This window comes from Camellia sinensis, chromosome 10 (assembly GCF_055761805.1).
Source record: "Camellia sinensis isolate YWXY chromosome 10, ASM5576180v1, whole genome shotgun sequence".
Taxonomy (NCBI): Eukaryota; Viridiplantae; Streptophyta; class Magnoliopsida; order Ericales; family Theaceae; genus Camellia; species Camellia sinensis.
Genome location: NC_138970.1, coordinates 8513666 through 8528507, shown reverse-complemented (window position 1 = coordinate 8528507; position 14842 = coordinate 8513666). Strand labels below are relative to the sequence as shown.

The window sequence follows — 14842 nt, the reverse complement described above, 5'->3', positions numbered from 1 at the left end:
ACTTATAGAATGGAGTAGGAAATCCCTACCTCGAAGAAAATAACCCGTATGGAGAAGATGGAGATGAAGACCAAAGACCAACGTGCTCCAAATCCCAAGTTTCTCAGATTAAAACGAAGCCTTCAACTCACTCTAACTTTTTAATAAAGGATCAAAGGTAGAAACTCACTCTAAGTAGATCAATCGAAAGAGAGAAGGTGTGTAGAGGGAGAGAGAGATAAAAAAAACACTCCAGGGGCGGTTTTTAAAAAGTTATGAAGGAAAAGTAGGTCAAAAAGTGATCCAAAAAGTGAAATCACGGACTGATATAATCGACTCTACGCTCGAGCGTAGAAAGCCCCGCTCGAGCGTAAGGCACAGAATCATGCTCGAGCGTGAAGAAAGCCGCTCGAGCGTCGATTGCACCCTTCCAGAAGTTTTGCAGGCGCTGGCACCCGCTCGAGCGTCAAACTCCCCGCTCGAGCGGAGGAGCAAAAACAAGGGATCACGCTCGAGCGTAAAAACTACCGCTCGAGCAGAAGAACTGCAGAGCAAAATACTGGGAGATGGAAAATCCCGCTCGAGCGTCAAAAATCCCGCTCAAGCGGAGAAGCAACAACGAAGGGACCGCTCGAGCGTTAAAACTTCCGCTCGAGCGTGAAGGCCAAAATCTGGGCATCACCTATCGGCATCTAAAATCAACCAACCTGTAACAGACCCATCCAACACAACCTATACTTCAAATACAAAGAGATTAAAGGACAACAACAACCAATAAGTAATGACAGGATCCACGGAACCTAAATCCGGATACAATAATTTAAAGAGAAAAGACCGGGGTCGCTATAACCTTATAATTTTTGTATTAAGGAGCAATAAGAGTGATATTGAGATTATCGATATATCTATATATTTTATAAAAGAATACTTTTAAAGATAGATATTATGAGAGTTTCAAAATTCTATACAAAATTATTTTAAAATCAAAACCTCTATGTGGGATTAAAAAATAAAAGTTATATGAAAACTAACCAGTGGGGATTTTCGTAATTGTTTAAAATTAAGAAAATAAAAAAAAAATTAGTATGAGATATTGATGATAAGGCTTTTCACTAAATATCTCTTTTTGCTTAGATAAATGGGAGTATAAGATTTACTTTGTGCAAGTGAAACAATTTACTTTTTCTTTCTTTTCTCGATGTAGGATTTTAAAATAAAAGTTAAATAGAAACTAACCAATGGAGATTTTCTTAATTGTTTAAAAGTTAATAATTGTTTAGGTGAGAAGTTTATTTCAAATCAAGTAATTTTAGCCATTTAATCTTTAATTAGGTCAATTTTTAATTTATTTCGAATTAAACAAATTTAACTAATATATTTTGATAAAACTGCTAAAATAGCAGCGAATCAATTAAACAGAAAACGATTCACCTTATCCGCTTGGTCAAAGGACCAACCAATTTTTACAAAAATAAATTAATTAAAACTTTTAAATTTTATTTTAATTTTAAAATTACAACTGTCTTGAACTGAAACATACACAACACTATAATATTAAATGGGAGCATAACGTTTATATAGTAAAGGAACTCATTTTTTCCTCATTTTCTTGATGTGTGATTGTAAAATAAAAGTTAACTGTTGTTTGGACGGAAAGTTTATTTCTAATTCAGCAATCTCAGTCGTTCAATTTTTAATATGATCAATCTTAGTTTATTTCAAATCAAACCAGTCTAAGTAATATATTTTGATAAAACAACTAAAACCACGGTTAAACCAGGGAATCATTCAAACCGAAAACGATTAAGCCTAATTGGCTAAGTCAAAAGACCAACTAATTTACAACAAAATTAATTAATTAAAACTTTTAAATTTTATTTTAAAATTTAAACCATCTTGAACTGAAATATGTACAATACTATAATATTAAATAAAAGTATAAGATTCACTTTATATAAGTGAAACAACTCACATTTTCTTTCTTTTCTCAATGTGGGATTGTAATTATTTTAAAGTTAATTATTATGAGAATTTCAAAATCTCATACAAAATTATTTTTTAAATCAAAACCACTATATGAGATTGTAAAATAAAAGTTAAATATCAATGAAGATTTTCTTACTTGTTTAAAATTAAGAAACTAAAAATAAATAAATAAATAAAAAATTGATATTGATTATAGGACTTCTCACTAAAAATCTCATTTTGCTTATATAAATGGAAGCATAAGATTTACTTTATATAAATTAAACAATTCACTTTTTCCTTCTTTTCCCAATGTGAGATTGTAAAATAAAAGTTAAATGAAAGCTAACCAATGGTGATTTTCTTAATTGTTTAAAATTAAGAAAATAAAAAAAATGATATTTATTACTAAAAATTTCCTTTTGCTTATATAAATAGAAGTATAAAATTCACTTTATAGAAGTGAAACAATTCACTTTTTCCTTCTTTTCTTGATGTGGAATTGTAAAATAAAAATTAAGTGGAAGTTCGTCCCATTTTTTTAATTTTTTAAAATTAAGAAAATTTAATAATTTATATAAATTGAAGCATAAGATTCACTTTACGTATATGAAACAATTCACTATTTCCTTTTTTTTCCTGCTGTAAAATTGTAAAATAAAAGGTAAATGGAAGTCAGGTAATGGGAATTTTCTTAAAAATTAAGAAAATTTAATAATTTTAGAATGAGAGTTTGGAACTTGTAGAAGGCTCAAAACCCTTTTATAAGATCTTTATATAAGTAAAACAACTCACTTTCCCCCCTTCCCCTCCCTCTCCTCCCCCCCAACCCAATGTAGGATTGTAACACTTTATATAGTGAAACAACTCATTTTTTCTTTCTTTTCTTGATGTGAGATTGTAATTATTTTAAAGTTAAATATTATGAGAGTTTCAAAGTCTTATACAAAATTATTTTTAAAATCAAAATGTCTATGTGGGATTATAAAATAAAAGTTAAATGGAAGCTAGCCAATGGGGATTTTCTTAATTGTTTAAAATTAAGAAAATAAAACATAGGATTTCTTACTAAAACCCCTCCTTTTGCTTATATAAATTAGTTTGTTTTGAATTTAATCAATATATTTTGATAAAATCGCTAAAATCTCGGTTAAACCAACAAATCAATCAAATCAAAAATGATTTAGCCTAATCGGCTAGGTCATAATTAATTAATTAAAATTAAAATTATATTGAATTGAAACATGCACAACACTATATTATTAAATGGAATGAAAGTATAAGATTCACTTTATATGAGTAAAATAACTCATTTTTTTCTCTTATTTTTTCGATGTGGGATTATCAAATAAAGTTAGTCAATGGAGATTTTCTTAATTGTTTAAAATTAAGAAAATCGAGAAAATTATTATGAGATATTGAAACGCTCACAAAGTTCCTCACAAAATGGGATGAGAGTATAAGATTTTTTTATATGAGTAAAATAACTCATTTTTTTTTCCTTCTTTTTCCGATGTGAGATTATCAAATAAAAGTTAGCCAATGGAGATTTTCTTAATTATTTAAAATTAAAAAAATTAAGAAAATTAATATGAGATATTGAAACTCTCACAATACTCCTCACTAAAAATCACATTTTCCTTATCTAATACTAGTCTATCACCCGTGCTATGCGTGGGATGATTATATATATTTATATTTGTTTTAGATTTTTTTAATATATAAATTATGTTTTTAAAGATTTTTTATAAAAATAATTTAACAATCTTATCACTAACCATAGCGTATAGAAGAAGTTGAAAATGATACTGCAGTAACTATACACAGATTATATCTATAATTATTTGTATGAGGGGATTTTAAATGCTGATCAGAGAATTTTGACCAAATCAATAAATGCAGGTATGTGGAAAGACATGTGAATTGAAAAAAGTTAATAAATGTTGATCAGGGAATTTTGATCAAATCAATAAATGCAGATTTTTTTTTTAAATAAAAAATTTAGAAAATTCAGATTTGGATATTGAAACTCCCACAGGCCCTGGGGGTTAAAAAACACCCTTTTGCTTAATATATAGTATAGATAGATATAAATAGATAGATATAGATATGGATAAATATAGATATTTATATTTGTTTTAGATACTTTTTTAAGATACAAATTATTTTTTTAAGATTTTTTATAAAAATAATTTAATAATCCCATCACTAACCATAGTGCATGGGAAAAGTTAAAAATGGTGTTACAGTAATTATGAGAGAAGTCAAAAATATTAGTGGGTTGGGAGAAGTCAATAAATGTTGAGGTTATTTATTATTTTAAATCAAAAGGCATGTGGATTGGCAAAAGTTAATAAATACTGATGAGGGAATTTTGACCAAATCTCTCAAAAAAAACATGTGGATTGAAAAAAGTTAATAAATACTGAGTTTTTTTTTTAAAAAATAAAAAATTTAGAAAATTAATATTGGGATATTGGAGCTCCCACAAAGCTTGTGAGTTAAAAAGATCAATTACAATTTTTTTTTTTTGTTGTCAAAATACAATCAAATCATCATCAATAATTGGTACATTATGTGAACCTAATGAGTACAATCCATTTTGTTTTTCAAAAAACAAAGTGAGTTAAAAATCAAATCAAAAATTAAGTGAATTGATAGTTAAAAAAACACAATAATTTTTTTTTTTCAAAAAACACAGTAAGTTAAAAAAATCAATCTAATCATTATCAATAATTGGTACTTTAAAAATCAAATCACAAAAAAAATCAAATCGAATCACAAATATTTTTATACTATTTAACTACAATAATATTTTTTTCATAAATAATTGTAAAAAAAATATTAAAACAGTAAATAAAAGATTAAATCACATTAAAAAAAAGAACCATTAAACAAATTACAATCACATCACATTTTTCCCATAATAAAAATAAATAAATAAATGAAAAAAAGAACCATCGACTAACTACAATCACATTAAAAAAAAAGAACCATTGAACTAACTACAATCACATTTTTTTCTTTGTGAGTGTTTATGTTTATCTAACTTCAATTATATTAAAAATAAAATTAAAATAGTAAATAAAAAGATTAAATAACATTTAAAAAAAATCATTGAACTAATGTAGACGTCCCGAATGTCCCGGGAGCGAATCCCGTTTCGTTCGTTGGGGCTTACTACAGTTCGGACTCAAATGTCACGGTTCTGAATCTAATCCCGCAAAGTGCAATGCAAGACCGATAAATCACCAAAGAGTCCAAATTCGGCAAATCGTTTTGAAAAACTGATTTTTAGAAAGAAGTGCCAAACATGGACTGTTTTGCCAAATACAGAGTCGCCACCTAAATATTTTATTTTGAGGGAATTTAGGAAACCCTGACTCGTGCCTAAGGCCACGTGTCTGTCATCACCAAAGTTGCCTCGGCTCGGGAACTTGGGTACGATTGGGGAAGGTCACTTCGTGAGCACCCCCGCTCGGCCGATCAAAGATCGACCTTACTAACCTATGATATCGAGTTTTGAAAATATTATGTGCTCTTATTCCAGTTATTAGCGTAGAATTACTATGTGATGCACACAATATACATGTATAGACTGGATCGTTTGAGTTGGAACAAAACATTTCATGTTTATTTATTTGAAAGCGGTTTGCTACTCGCAAGTAGACTAAAATGCGGATTTTGCCACCCTCAAGTGGGCTTAGAAAACATTGTGATTTGCCACTCTCAAGTGGGCTTAAAACTCGCAACCGATGAATTGTTCCAATTCAAATAATCCAACCTTCACCCACAGGCATTCAGGCAGTTATATCACATAAGCACTTAGCCTCATGGTAAGGATGCTATCATGGTAGTCACTCACACACATGCAAGGATGCTAAAGCATAAACACTTACCGAGTACTCCAAGCCAAAGAAAGAAGCTAATTAGAAATCATGCATGAATCCTAACTATGCTGAGATGCCTAATGCAACACATGCAAGATGCAACTATAGTAGGCTCGGTTATTCTAAGATGGCATATGATGATGCTACAACTAACACGTATTCAACTTGGAATTGAAATACAATGCAGTTAGTATGATGCGCCAAGCCCGGTGCATGCAAGACAAATGTATGGATGCACGCATGCATAGCATAAGGTATGCTAATTTAAATATGACCTAATACTAACCATTGAAAGCAGGTAAGTAAAAAGGAGAAAGAAGTGGGGGGTTGGAAGACATGCATACACACATCCACACTTATTACACATTCGCCCTCGCTTGGAGGGATCAAAAGAATAATACAAATTAAACAAATAATTAACTACTCTAGCTAATTAAATATTACAAAGCTTCTAATTAATTAACACATTAAATACAGAAGGAAAGTGGCCGCAGCCCCGCCTCGGAATGATGGGATGATGCATGCTCGGTTCGCCTCGCTTAGAAACCTGGTACCATGCCACTGTTGCCTCTGTTTACACTGCCTTGCTCCTTTGAAATTTATGAAAGTTTCCAGAATCCTTCTGAATCACTCCCTGAATGTTGTGGAATATCACCGGCCACAATTCAAATCCACCGGCCATGGGAATAGGCTTATCGACCAAATATTTAACCACCGCCTGGACACTGATGGTCGGTTGGCACAAAAGGTGGTCGGCCGGCCATTTCTTCCTGCAGAGCCCTGTTTTGATAGTAGCAGAGGACAAACAGTGCATGGTATGGAATTTTCAAAGCAATGTGTGCATGGCCACTCTCCCTATCATGCTATGGGCTCAAGGGAGTTTGGTACTCGACCCTCGGACCACCAATTGCGTATTTCAATGCGTGATGGTCCAAGAAGTCAAGTATGCATTTCAATGTGAATGAATGCAACAAAACACATGAGTGCTACACGCCCTATCATGTTGAGATCAAGGACGTCGGTGACCGAGGATTGAGGCGCGTTACGTCACTTTGAGTACGAACGCCCCTCATTCCTCATGCTTGGTTTGACACCCCAAACCAAGCAAAATGTAATGCAAGTATGCAATGTGACTCAAGTATGCAACATGTCTCAACCATGCAATATGAGGCTAAGGCAACAAACATGCCAAGTGCAATGTGCCAAACATGCAAGATGCAATGCAATACAACCTATCACGCAAGCTAGGATATGAAATGCAACTAGCTAAACAACATGCAAACATACAAAGATGAGATAATGCAAGCATGAAACCAAAGTAATGCAACATGTCAAAACATGCAATGGTGGACTTAAACCGCAATTGGGAGACCTCAGCTCACCCCAAAACAGTGGCCAAAATGATGGGTGAAGGCGACAAAAATGCAAAGCAAACAAGCTTACTAATTGGTCCATTACTTAGACCACGATGCACAACCTTCAAGCATGAGTGAAATGAGATGAATATGAGGATATGGCATTATAGTAAACTTTGAAATCTCATAAGGAGTGATGCCAACTCAAACAAAACATGCAAGTAAGGCATGCAATAGGGCCCCAAACTTGAGGCCAACAAGGGGGTTCAAACCATAGCTATGATAACCAAACCCAAAGGACCAAAATGACTAAAAACAGTCCTAGGGCATTCCAAAACAAGACTAAAGCATGCATGGAACATGATCAAAACATGCCAAGAAATGGGCCCAAAACAAAGGGCATTCAAAGCCACGAAAGGGAGCATTGCTCTACACCCACCCAAACCAAACATGGCATGGATTATGTGATGAAAAACAGAGTTATAATACATCAAAATGCACCCCAAAACCCACTGATATGGCAGCCCAAAGTCTCAAACACATAGGCATACACCAAGGCCCTAACATGGAGCATAAAATCACATCTCTTCAAGGCATTGAAAGGGTAGCAAATGCAAGCATGTAAGCACAAAACATGGACTGAAATGGCATAATAAGTGATTTCAAATCACTAAAATAGCCTAGGTAATGCAAGCTAATGACTCACACACTCAAGGCTCACAAGCCAAAATGCAAAGAGGCTACATCACACATGGAAAACATGATCAAATCAGCACCCAACAGACCTTAAGCATGATCAAATATGACCAAAAGCTTCATGAAGTCAAGCTAGAACATGCAAGCATGGAGGTCTAAAGGCAAGATGCATTTCTAGGCAAAAATGGAGGAATACAAGGCAAGTATATTATGCATGCAAGGGGTCAACAAACCACCATGGAACAGAGGTACAACATGCTAAATAAACTCTAAATAACCTCTGAAACAAGACCAAACAAAACTAAGCATGCAAGCTACCCTTATGAGCTAAAAACATGAACAAATGAGACACAAAGGGAGAGGGGTGTCTTTCCCCTATGCAAGACCTCAAAACCTCTTCTTCACCACTGAAAATCCTCTGGATTTCAGTGGTGAGAAGGCCAATACACAAAAGTTACAAAGGCTCAACAAAGAAGGCACAAAAAGGGGTCAAACAAGGCCAAAGAGGGGGAGGTCGACCCCCAACACCAAAGTGACCTTAATAAAACATCTTAAGCATGAAAAATCAGAGTTTTTATCAGTTATACAAAAAACTCAAAACAGCATGCAAAGTAGGTTAAAAGCTAGTGCAATATTGGGGAATATAAAGCAATAGTGTTTACCCTTGAAGAACACTTCAAGAACAGCAAGTGCAGCCTCCTTTTTCTGATCAAAACCAACTCAAAACTCCAAGAACAAACCCTCAAACCTCCAAAACCGAAGTATGGTGTAATACTAGGTGTTTTAGTGCAAAACTAAGAACAAAACACCCTTTTAAGCCCTCTAACACACACAAATGAAGAGAAAGAGAGAGAGAGAGAGATATAGAGAGAGAGTGGTGTATATATGCTATATAACTCTGATTTTTGCTGAACCTCCTCAAAGGAGAAGGAGGACCCTCTTATATAGACAAGGCAAGGGCCTAAGCTTCCAAGAGAAGCTAACAAAAGGGGTCAAGGTTTCTTAAAGAAGCTACGGCAAAGGGGCCAAGGCTTCTTTAGGAAGCTGAGACAGGTGTCCAAGCTTCTTGAGGAAGCTAAGACAAAGGTTCAAGCTTCCCCAAGAAGCTAGACCAAAAGGGTGCAAAGCGTGCAAATTCCTCCATACACGTCTATGGAGGACAGGTCCGTGCACTCCAGTTGGCACAGCTGACATGCACAATGCCTGAAAAAGACAAAAAGGAGGTGTCGGCCAGAAAAAGATACAACCGGCCAAATAAATGGTCGGCCAACCACACGAAAAAGCCGATACACCTAAGAGAATACCGACCGACCAAACATTTGGTCGGTAGCAGAAAAACCAAGGCCGGTGGCTTCATGCCACGGCCGGTGGGTTTCAGGGATGGCTAACAAGCCTTTTCCCACCCTCAGAAGCACAAAACACAAGTCCTTGGTGCAAAACCAAGCACATAACAGGCAAGTTAAGGGATCCTGAGGTAAGGCGCGCAGCCGAGGCCTCCGGGAACTCAAAATGAACACGAACATGGATGATCACCGAGCGTTCAAACGGTGACGTCCAAGTCTTGAGGATGGTAAAAAATGGGGTGCCTACAACTAACTACAACAATCATATAAAAAAAAAGAGCCATTGAACAAACTACAATCACAGCACATTTTTCCCATAATAAAATAAATGAATGAAAAAAAAGAACTACTAAACTAAGTATAATCACATTAAAAAAAAAAAATGAATCATTCAACTAATTATAATCATATTTTTCTCTTTGTGAGGGTTTATATTTATCTAACTTCAATCATATTAAAAAATCAAAAATAAAATTAAAATCGTAAATAAAAAGATTAAATAACATTAAAAAAAAATCATTGAACTAACTACAACAATCATATTAAAAAAGAGAGCCATTAAACAAACTACAATCACATCATATTTTTCCCATAATAAAATAAATAAATGAAAAAAAAAACTACTAAACTAACTACAATCACATTAAAAAAAAGGAATTATTCAACTAATTATAATCTTGAAAAAAAGAACCATTGACTAACTACAATCACATTAAAAAAAAAAGAACTATTGAACTAAGTACAATCACATTCTTTTCTTTATGAGTGTTTATGTTTATCTAATTTCAATAATATTAAAAATAAAATTAAAATAGTAAATAAAAAGATTAAATAACATTTAAAAAAAAACCATTGAACTAACTACAACAATCATATTAAAAAAAAAGAGCCATTGAACAAACTATAATCACATCACATTTTTCCCATAATAAAATAAATAAATGAAAAAAAAACTATTAAACTAACTACAATCACATTAAAAAAAAAAAAAAGAATCATTCAACTAATTATAATCACACTTTTCTCTTTGTGAGGGTTTATATTTATCTAACTTCAATCATATTAAAAAATTAAAAATAAAATTAAAATAGTAAATAAAAAGATTAAATAACATTAAAAAAATACCATTGAACTAACTACAACAGTCATATTAAAAAAAAGAGCCATTGAACAAACTACAATCACATCATATTTTTCCCACAATAAAATAAATAAATGAAATAAAAGAACTATTAAACTAACTACAATCACATTAAAAAGAAAGAATCATTTAACTAATTATAATCACATTTTTCTCTTTGTGAGGGTTTATATTTATCTAACTTCAGTCATATTAAAAAATCAAATTATAATTTTTTATTCGCTAGACAAATCACAAATATTTTTATGCGCTATCTAACTACAATATTAAAACAGTAAACAAAAGGAAAAGTCAAGAAGGAGAAAACAAAAAGAAGACTTACTATTTGCATAGGTGATCACTGAAGTTGAAAGTGTAGAAATGAGAAGTCAAGAAGGAGAAAATAAAAAGGAGACTCACTGTTTGCAATAGATATATGAAAAGTTAAAAAGAGTGTGTGTATTGGAAAAGTTAAAAAGACTTGGAAGAATTTAATAGGTGCTAAGTTTTTTTTTTCAAAAAAAATTAAGAAATGAGTTATGCTAGGGATCCCAAACAAATTACCAAATAAATTACCAAACCTCTCACATGGGTATGGGACCCACACAAATCACATGTGTGTGGGTCCCACACCCATGTGAGAGGTTTGGTAATTTATTTGGTAATTTGTTTGGGGTTTATAGCATTTTCCTTAAGGAGGTTCAGATATTGAAATTCCCACAAAACTTGTGGGTTAGAGATAGATATAAATAAATAGATAGATATAGATATAGATATGTATATTCGTTTTAAATTTTTTTAATATACAAATTATTTATTTTGGAAAAGGTACTGCAGTAATTATGAGAGAAGTCAAAAAGTCTTGTGAGTTGAGAGAAATTAATAAATGCTGAGGTTAATTTTTTTTAAAAAAAATCAAAAAATTAGAAAATTAGGATTGACATATTGAAACTCCCATAGGCCTTGGGGGTTAAAAACTCCATTTTGCTTAATATATAGTATAGATAGATAATATAATATATATATATATATATATATATAGATTATAAGATGAGAGAAATAAAGTACTATCTTATTATAATGGAGGAGATCTTATAAAAAAAAAGTGTAGACATGAATGCCCTCCTATTTTATTGTGTTTACAATTATCTATATATGTGAATTGTAATTTTTAAATATATTTTTTTAAATGTCTTCTTTTTTCCTTTTTTATATTATATTAAAGTTTAATATTTTGATAATAATCATATGTGTTGGACTTTTTAAGGAATCAAATGTCTTTTTTTTTATTATATTATATTAAAGTTTAATATTTTGATAATAATCATATGTGTTGTACTTTTCAATTTTTTTTTTTTTTATGTTTGTTCTTAATGCATTAAAGTGTTATTATGAGAGATAATAATCATATGTGTTGGGACTTTTCAAGGAATTCATATGTGTTGGATTTAAAAGAAATTTTTTTATGCTTGTTCTTAATGCATTAAAGTGTTATTATGAGGGTAAGACTTAGGAGTTGGGAGATGTTAATAAATGCTAAGATATATTTTTTTTAAATCAAAAAATCAGAAAATTTAAATTGGGAGATTGGAGCTCCCACAAGACTTGGGGTTAAAAATCTCATTTTGCTTAATATATAGTATAGATATATATGGATAGATAGATAGATATTTTTTTTTTCCTCTTCAAAAGCACCAAAAACCATCTCATTAAAAACGAAAAAAAAGAAGAAAAAGAGTAGTTTGTGGAAAGGCTAAAAAATGGGAAAGTATCTCCTTTTTTTGCAACTTATTTTACTAATCAATGAATGAATTTTCTCATTGTTGGATGAGATATGATTTGGACATGGTGCCCCAAAACTACACCATAGAAAAATTCTAGAGTCTTGCAAGCATAACTTGAAAAGGTTAGGCTTTTCTTCAGTCGGAAATTGAATTGGAGTGTGTTGTTGGGACTGTTAGAGCCCATCATGGGTCTTATTTCGATAATTCAAACTGTTCAATATATAAAACTTGCCTAGTATTTCATTCTTGTAAAAAATTACGTTATCAGATATCGATAGTCACTTGATTAATTATATTTTTATAAACAGTAAATATGACTTTCAAAATAAATTGTTGACAGAAATCAAATCCTATTAAGTAGTAATCGATATCTAATTAACATGATTTTTTACAAAAATGAAATATCAACGAGCTTTACACATTGAATGGCCCGAATAACATGAATCTGTTTCCTAAATTGGAATATCTCTTAATGATGCAAAGATAACATAGCATTTTCTAATCATATATGTAGATAAAATTTATTATTAAGTTCATATAATAAGTAGAAATTTTAAACATATCCTTACGTATTAGAGGATAACCTATAAATCACTAACTTTAAAAAAATAAAATAAAAACTATAATATGACTCACACATGAACCCCCTTTTTAACTGACAAGGCCATTACATACAATCCCCTATTATCTGGATCATTACTCAGCTTCTAATCAAAATTCCTCATAACCCATTGGAGTGGTAGTACTTAAACTAACAAATCCACTCAAAATGACTAAGATACCCTCACAACCTTCACATTGTCCAAGACAAGGTCACATATTTGACTATAGTCATGAACCTTAGTGTGATAAAATGAACTATAAAATGTGAGCCTTGTCTAAGCTGAAATTGCTTGGAACTTGAAACTTTCATTCTTGAACCCAACTTATCCATGAGAAGCATAGGGAGCTTTCAGGGTTTCCAATGGAGAAAGTGAGGTTGTAGAACTTGTTTCGGATTGTTCTTATGACTTGGACAATAGCACTTTCTCTCCCTCAAATTAGTTCGATCGTGGTGAATTTGGAAGGGACAGAGAAGTGTTTTTAAGTCTATGTATTTGATTGGTTTGAGTGACTTAATGATCCATCCAGGTATTGGTGAAACAAGGTCTTGTTTTTTGGGGAGGAGGAGGACTCCTGTTGAGAAGTTCCTGAACACATGTAGACCAATTTCAAATCCACTATTTTTAACTAGGTTATTTGCATGGGCAAAAAAAGAAACTAAATAAAAAAAATAAAAGGACGAAAAATAAACAATCATGTACAACCTTGTTAGGGAAAAAATATATGTGGCCAAATATGCGAACTCATAATTTTAAGGGTTTTGGACAATTTTGGTAAATACTAGTGAAAAGAAAATTATATTTGTACCTAATAGATTCACACAACAAACATTCTACATTAGTGTACTAATGGGTCTAAAATAACATATCATTTTGTTACGTGAATCGACATTAAGAAGTGAAAAAATGCAAACTAAACTTTTAGTCTATTTGAGTTCAAAAAAAAAAAAAAATACTTTTAGCTTTCATTTGGCATCCCAATCTTGGGCTAAAATAGTCACAAAATGTTACATCTAAACCATAATTATTTCATTTTTTCTCTCACAAAAGTCAAAAAAGCTAAAAAGTTCATCCCAAATGAGACTTTTAGCCCAGACTAAAATAGCCAAAAAGTCAACCCACATTCCAAATGAACCCTAGTCTATTTTGTTTGTTTGTTGTGTCAGTTTGGTACTAGCAACTTTAATTGCATCAATTTTATCATTAAGTTTTTCACGTTGTATCAATTCAATCCAATTAATAACATTATAGTAGAAATTTGATTGCAATGAAGGGGCAAAATAGTCTGTATACCCTCTCAAGGTAATTAATGGATTAACGTCCCATTCAAAAGGTTTTGTCACTTTTGAATGCCCCAATTTCCCTTTGATTTTGGTTCTATTTCTTAGTAGATATTATCAATTAGACTAAATTGATATAACATAAAAAATTAAAGAGCTAAATTGATACAATTAGAATTACATGGGTCAATTTGATATTAGAGGTAAATTAAAAGAACTATTGGTGAAATTTTTTAATTTTTTTGGGTGCATAACTTTCATAAAAAAGAATGATGTGAGTATCCTTTTATTTCAAACTGAAATAGTCACAGCTCACCATCATAGCTCATAATTTTTAAAATTAAATGACTCTAAATGATTTTTTTTTTTTTTTGAATATAGAAAAATTGTGTTAATGAATTGTTTTCCTTATGTAAAACACCTAAGATTGAAAATCAATCATATCTCTAACTCTAACCCCACAACACATTAATTTTTTTATAAAAAAAATAAATAAATAAAAAAGGGACATTATGAAGAGTTACCTCTAGTATAAGTGAGAGGGGCAAGCTCTTTGATAGCAATGGCATCCAAAAGAGGTCCACAAGTAGGATCCTCTTGAACCCCAAAGTTATGAAAACTGAAAAGTAACCTTAACAACCTTAGAACTAGCCAGGAAAATGTTTGAGAGTGTGTCGGCCCATCTAACGTGAAGCTTTCTTTGGCCTTTATTTTTTTTCCACACTGCTGCCCATTCACGCTAATATAAATAAATGAATCGCGCTCATTCATGCTAATATAAATACCTACCTACCGCAACCCCAAAACCCCCCCGGTGCAATAACAACT

At 31.8% G+C, this 14842-nt stretch overlaps 1 protein-coding gene across 1 annotated transcript in view; it reads right to left on the bottom strand.

Annotated features, from left to right (window-relative positions):
* Positions 1-14785, bottom strand: part of LOC145800120 (protein TEEBE-like) — a 210525-nt gene extending 195740 nt beyond the window's left edge. Inside the window, exons 1-2 of the mRNA XM_082889762.1 lie at positions 14539-14785; positions 13224-13371 (exon numbers count right to left, since the gene is read on the bottom strand). Coding sequence (XP_082745888.1) covers positions 13224-13371; positions 14539-14785 — 395 coding nt within the window. The remainder of the gene's footprint in view (positions 1-13223; positions 13372-14538) is intronic.
* Positions 14786-14842: the final 57 nt, after the last annotated feature.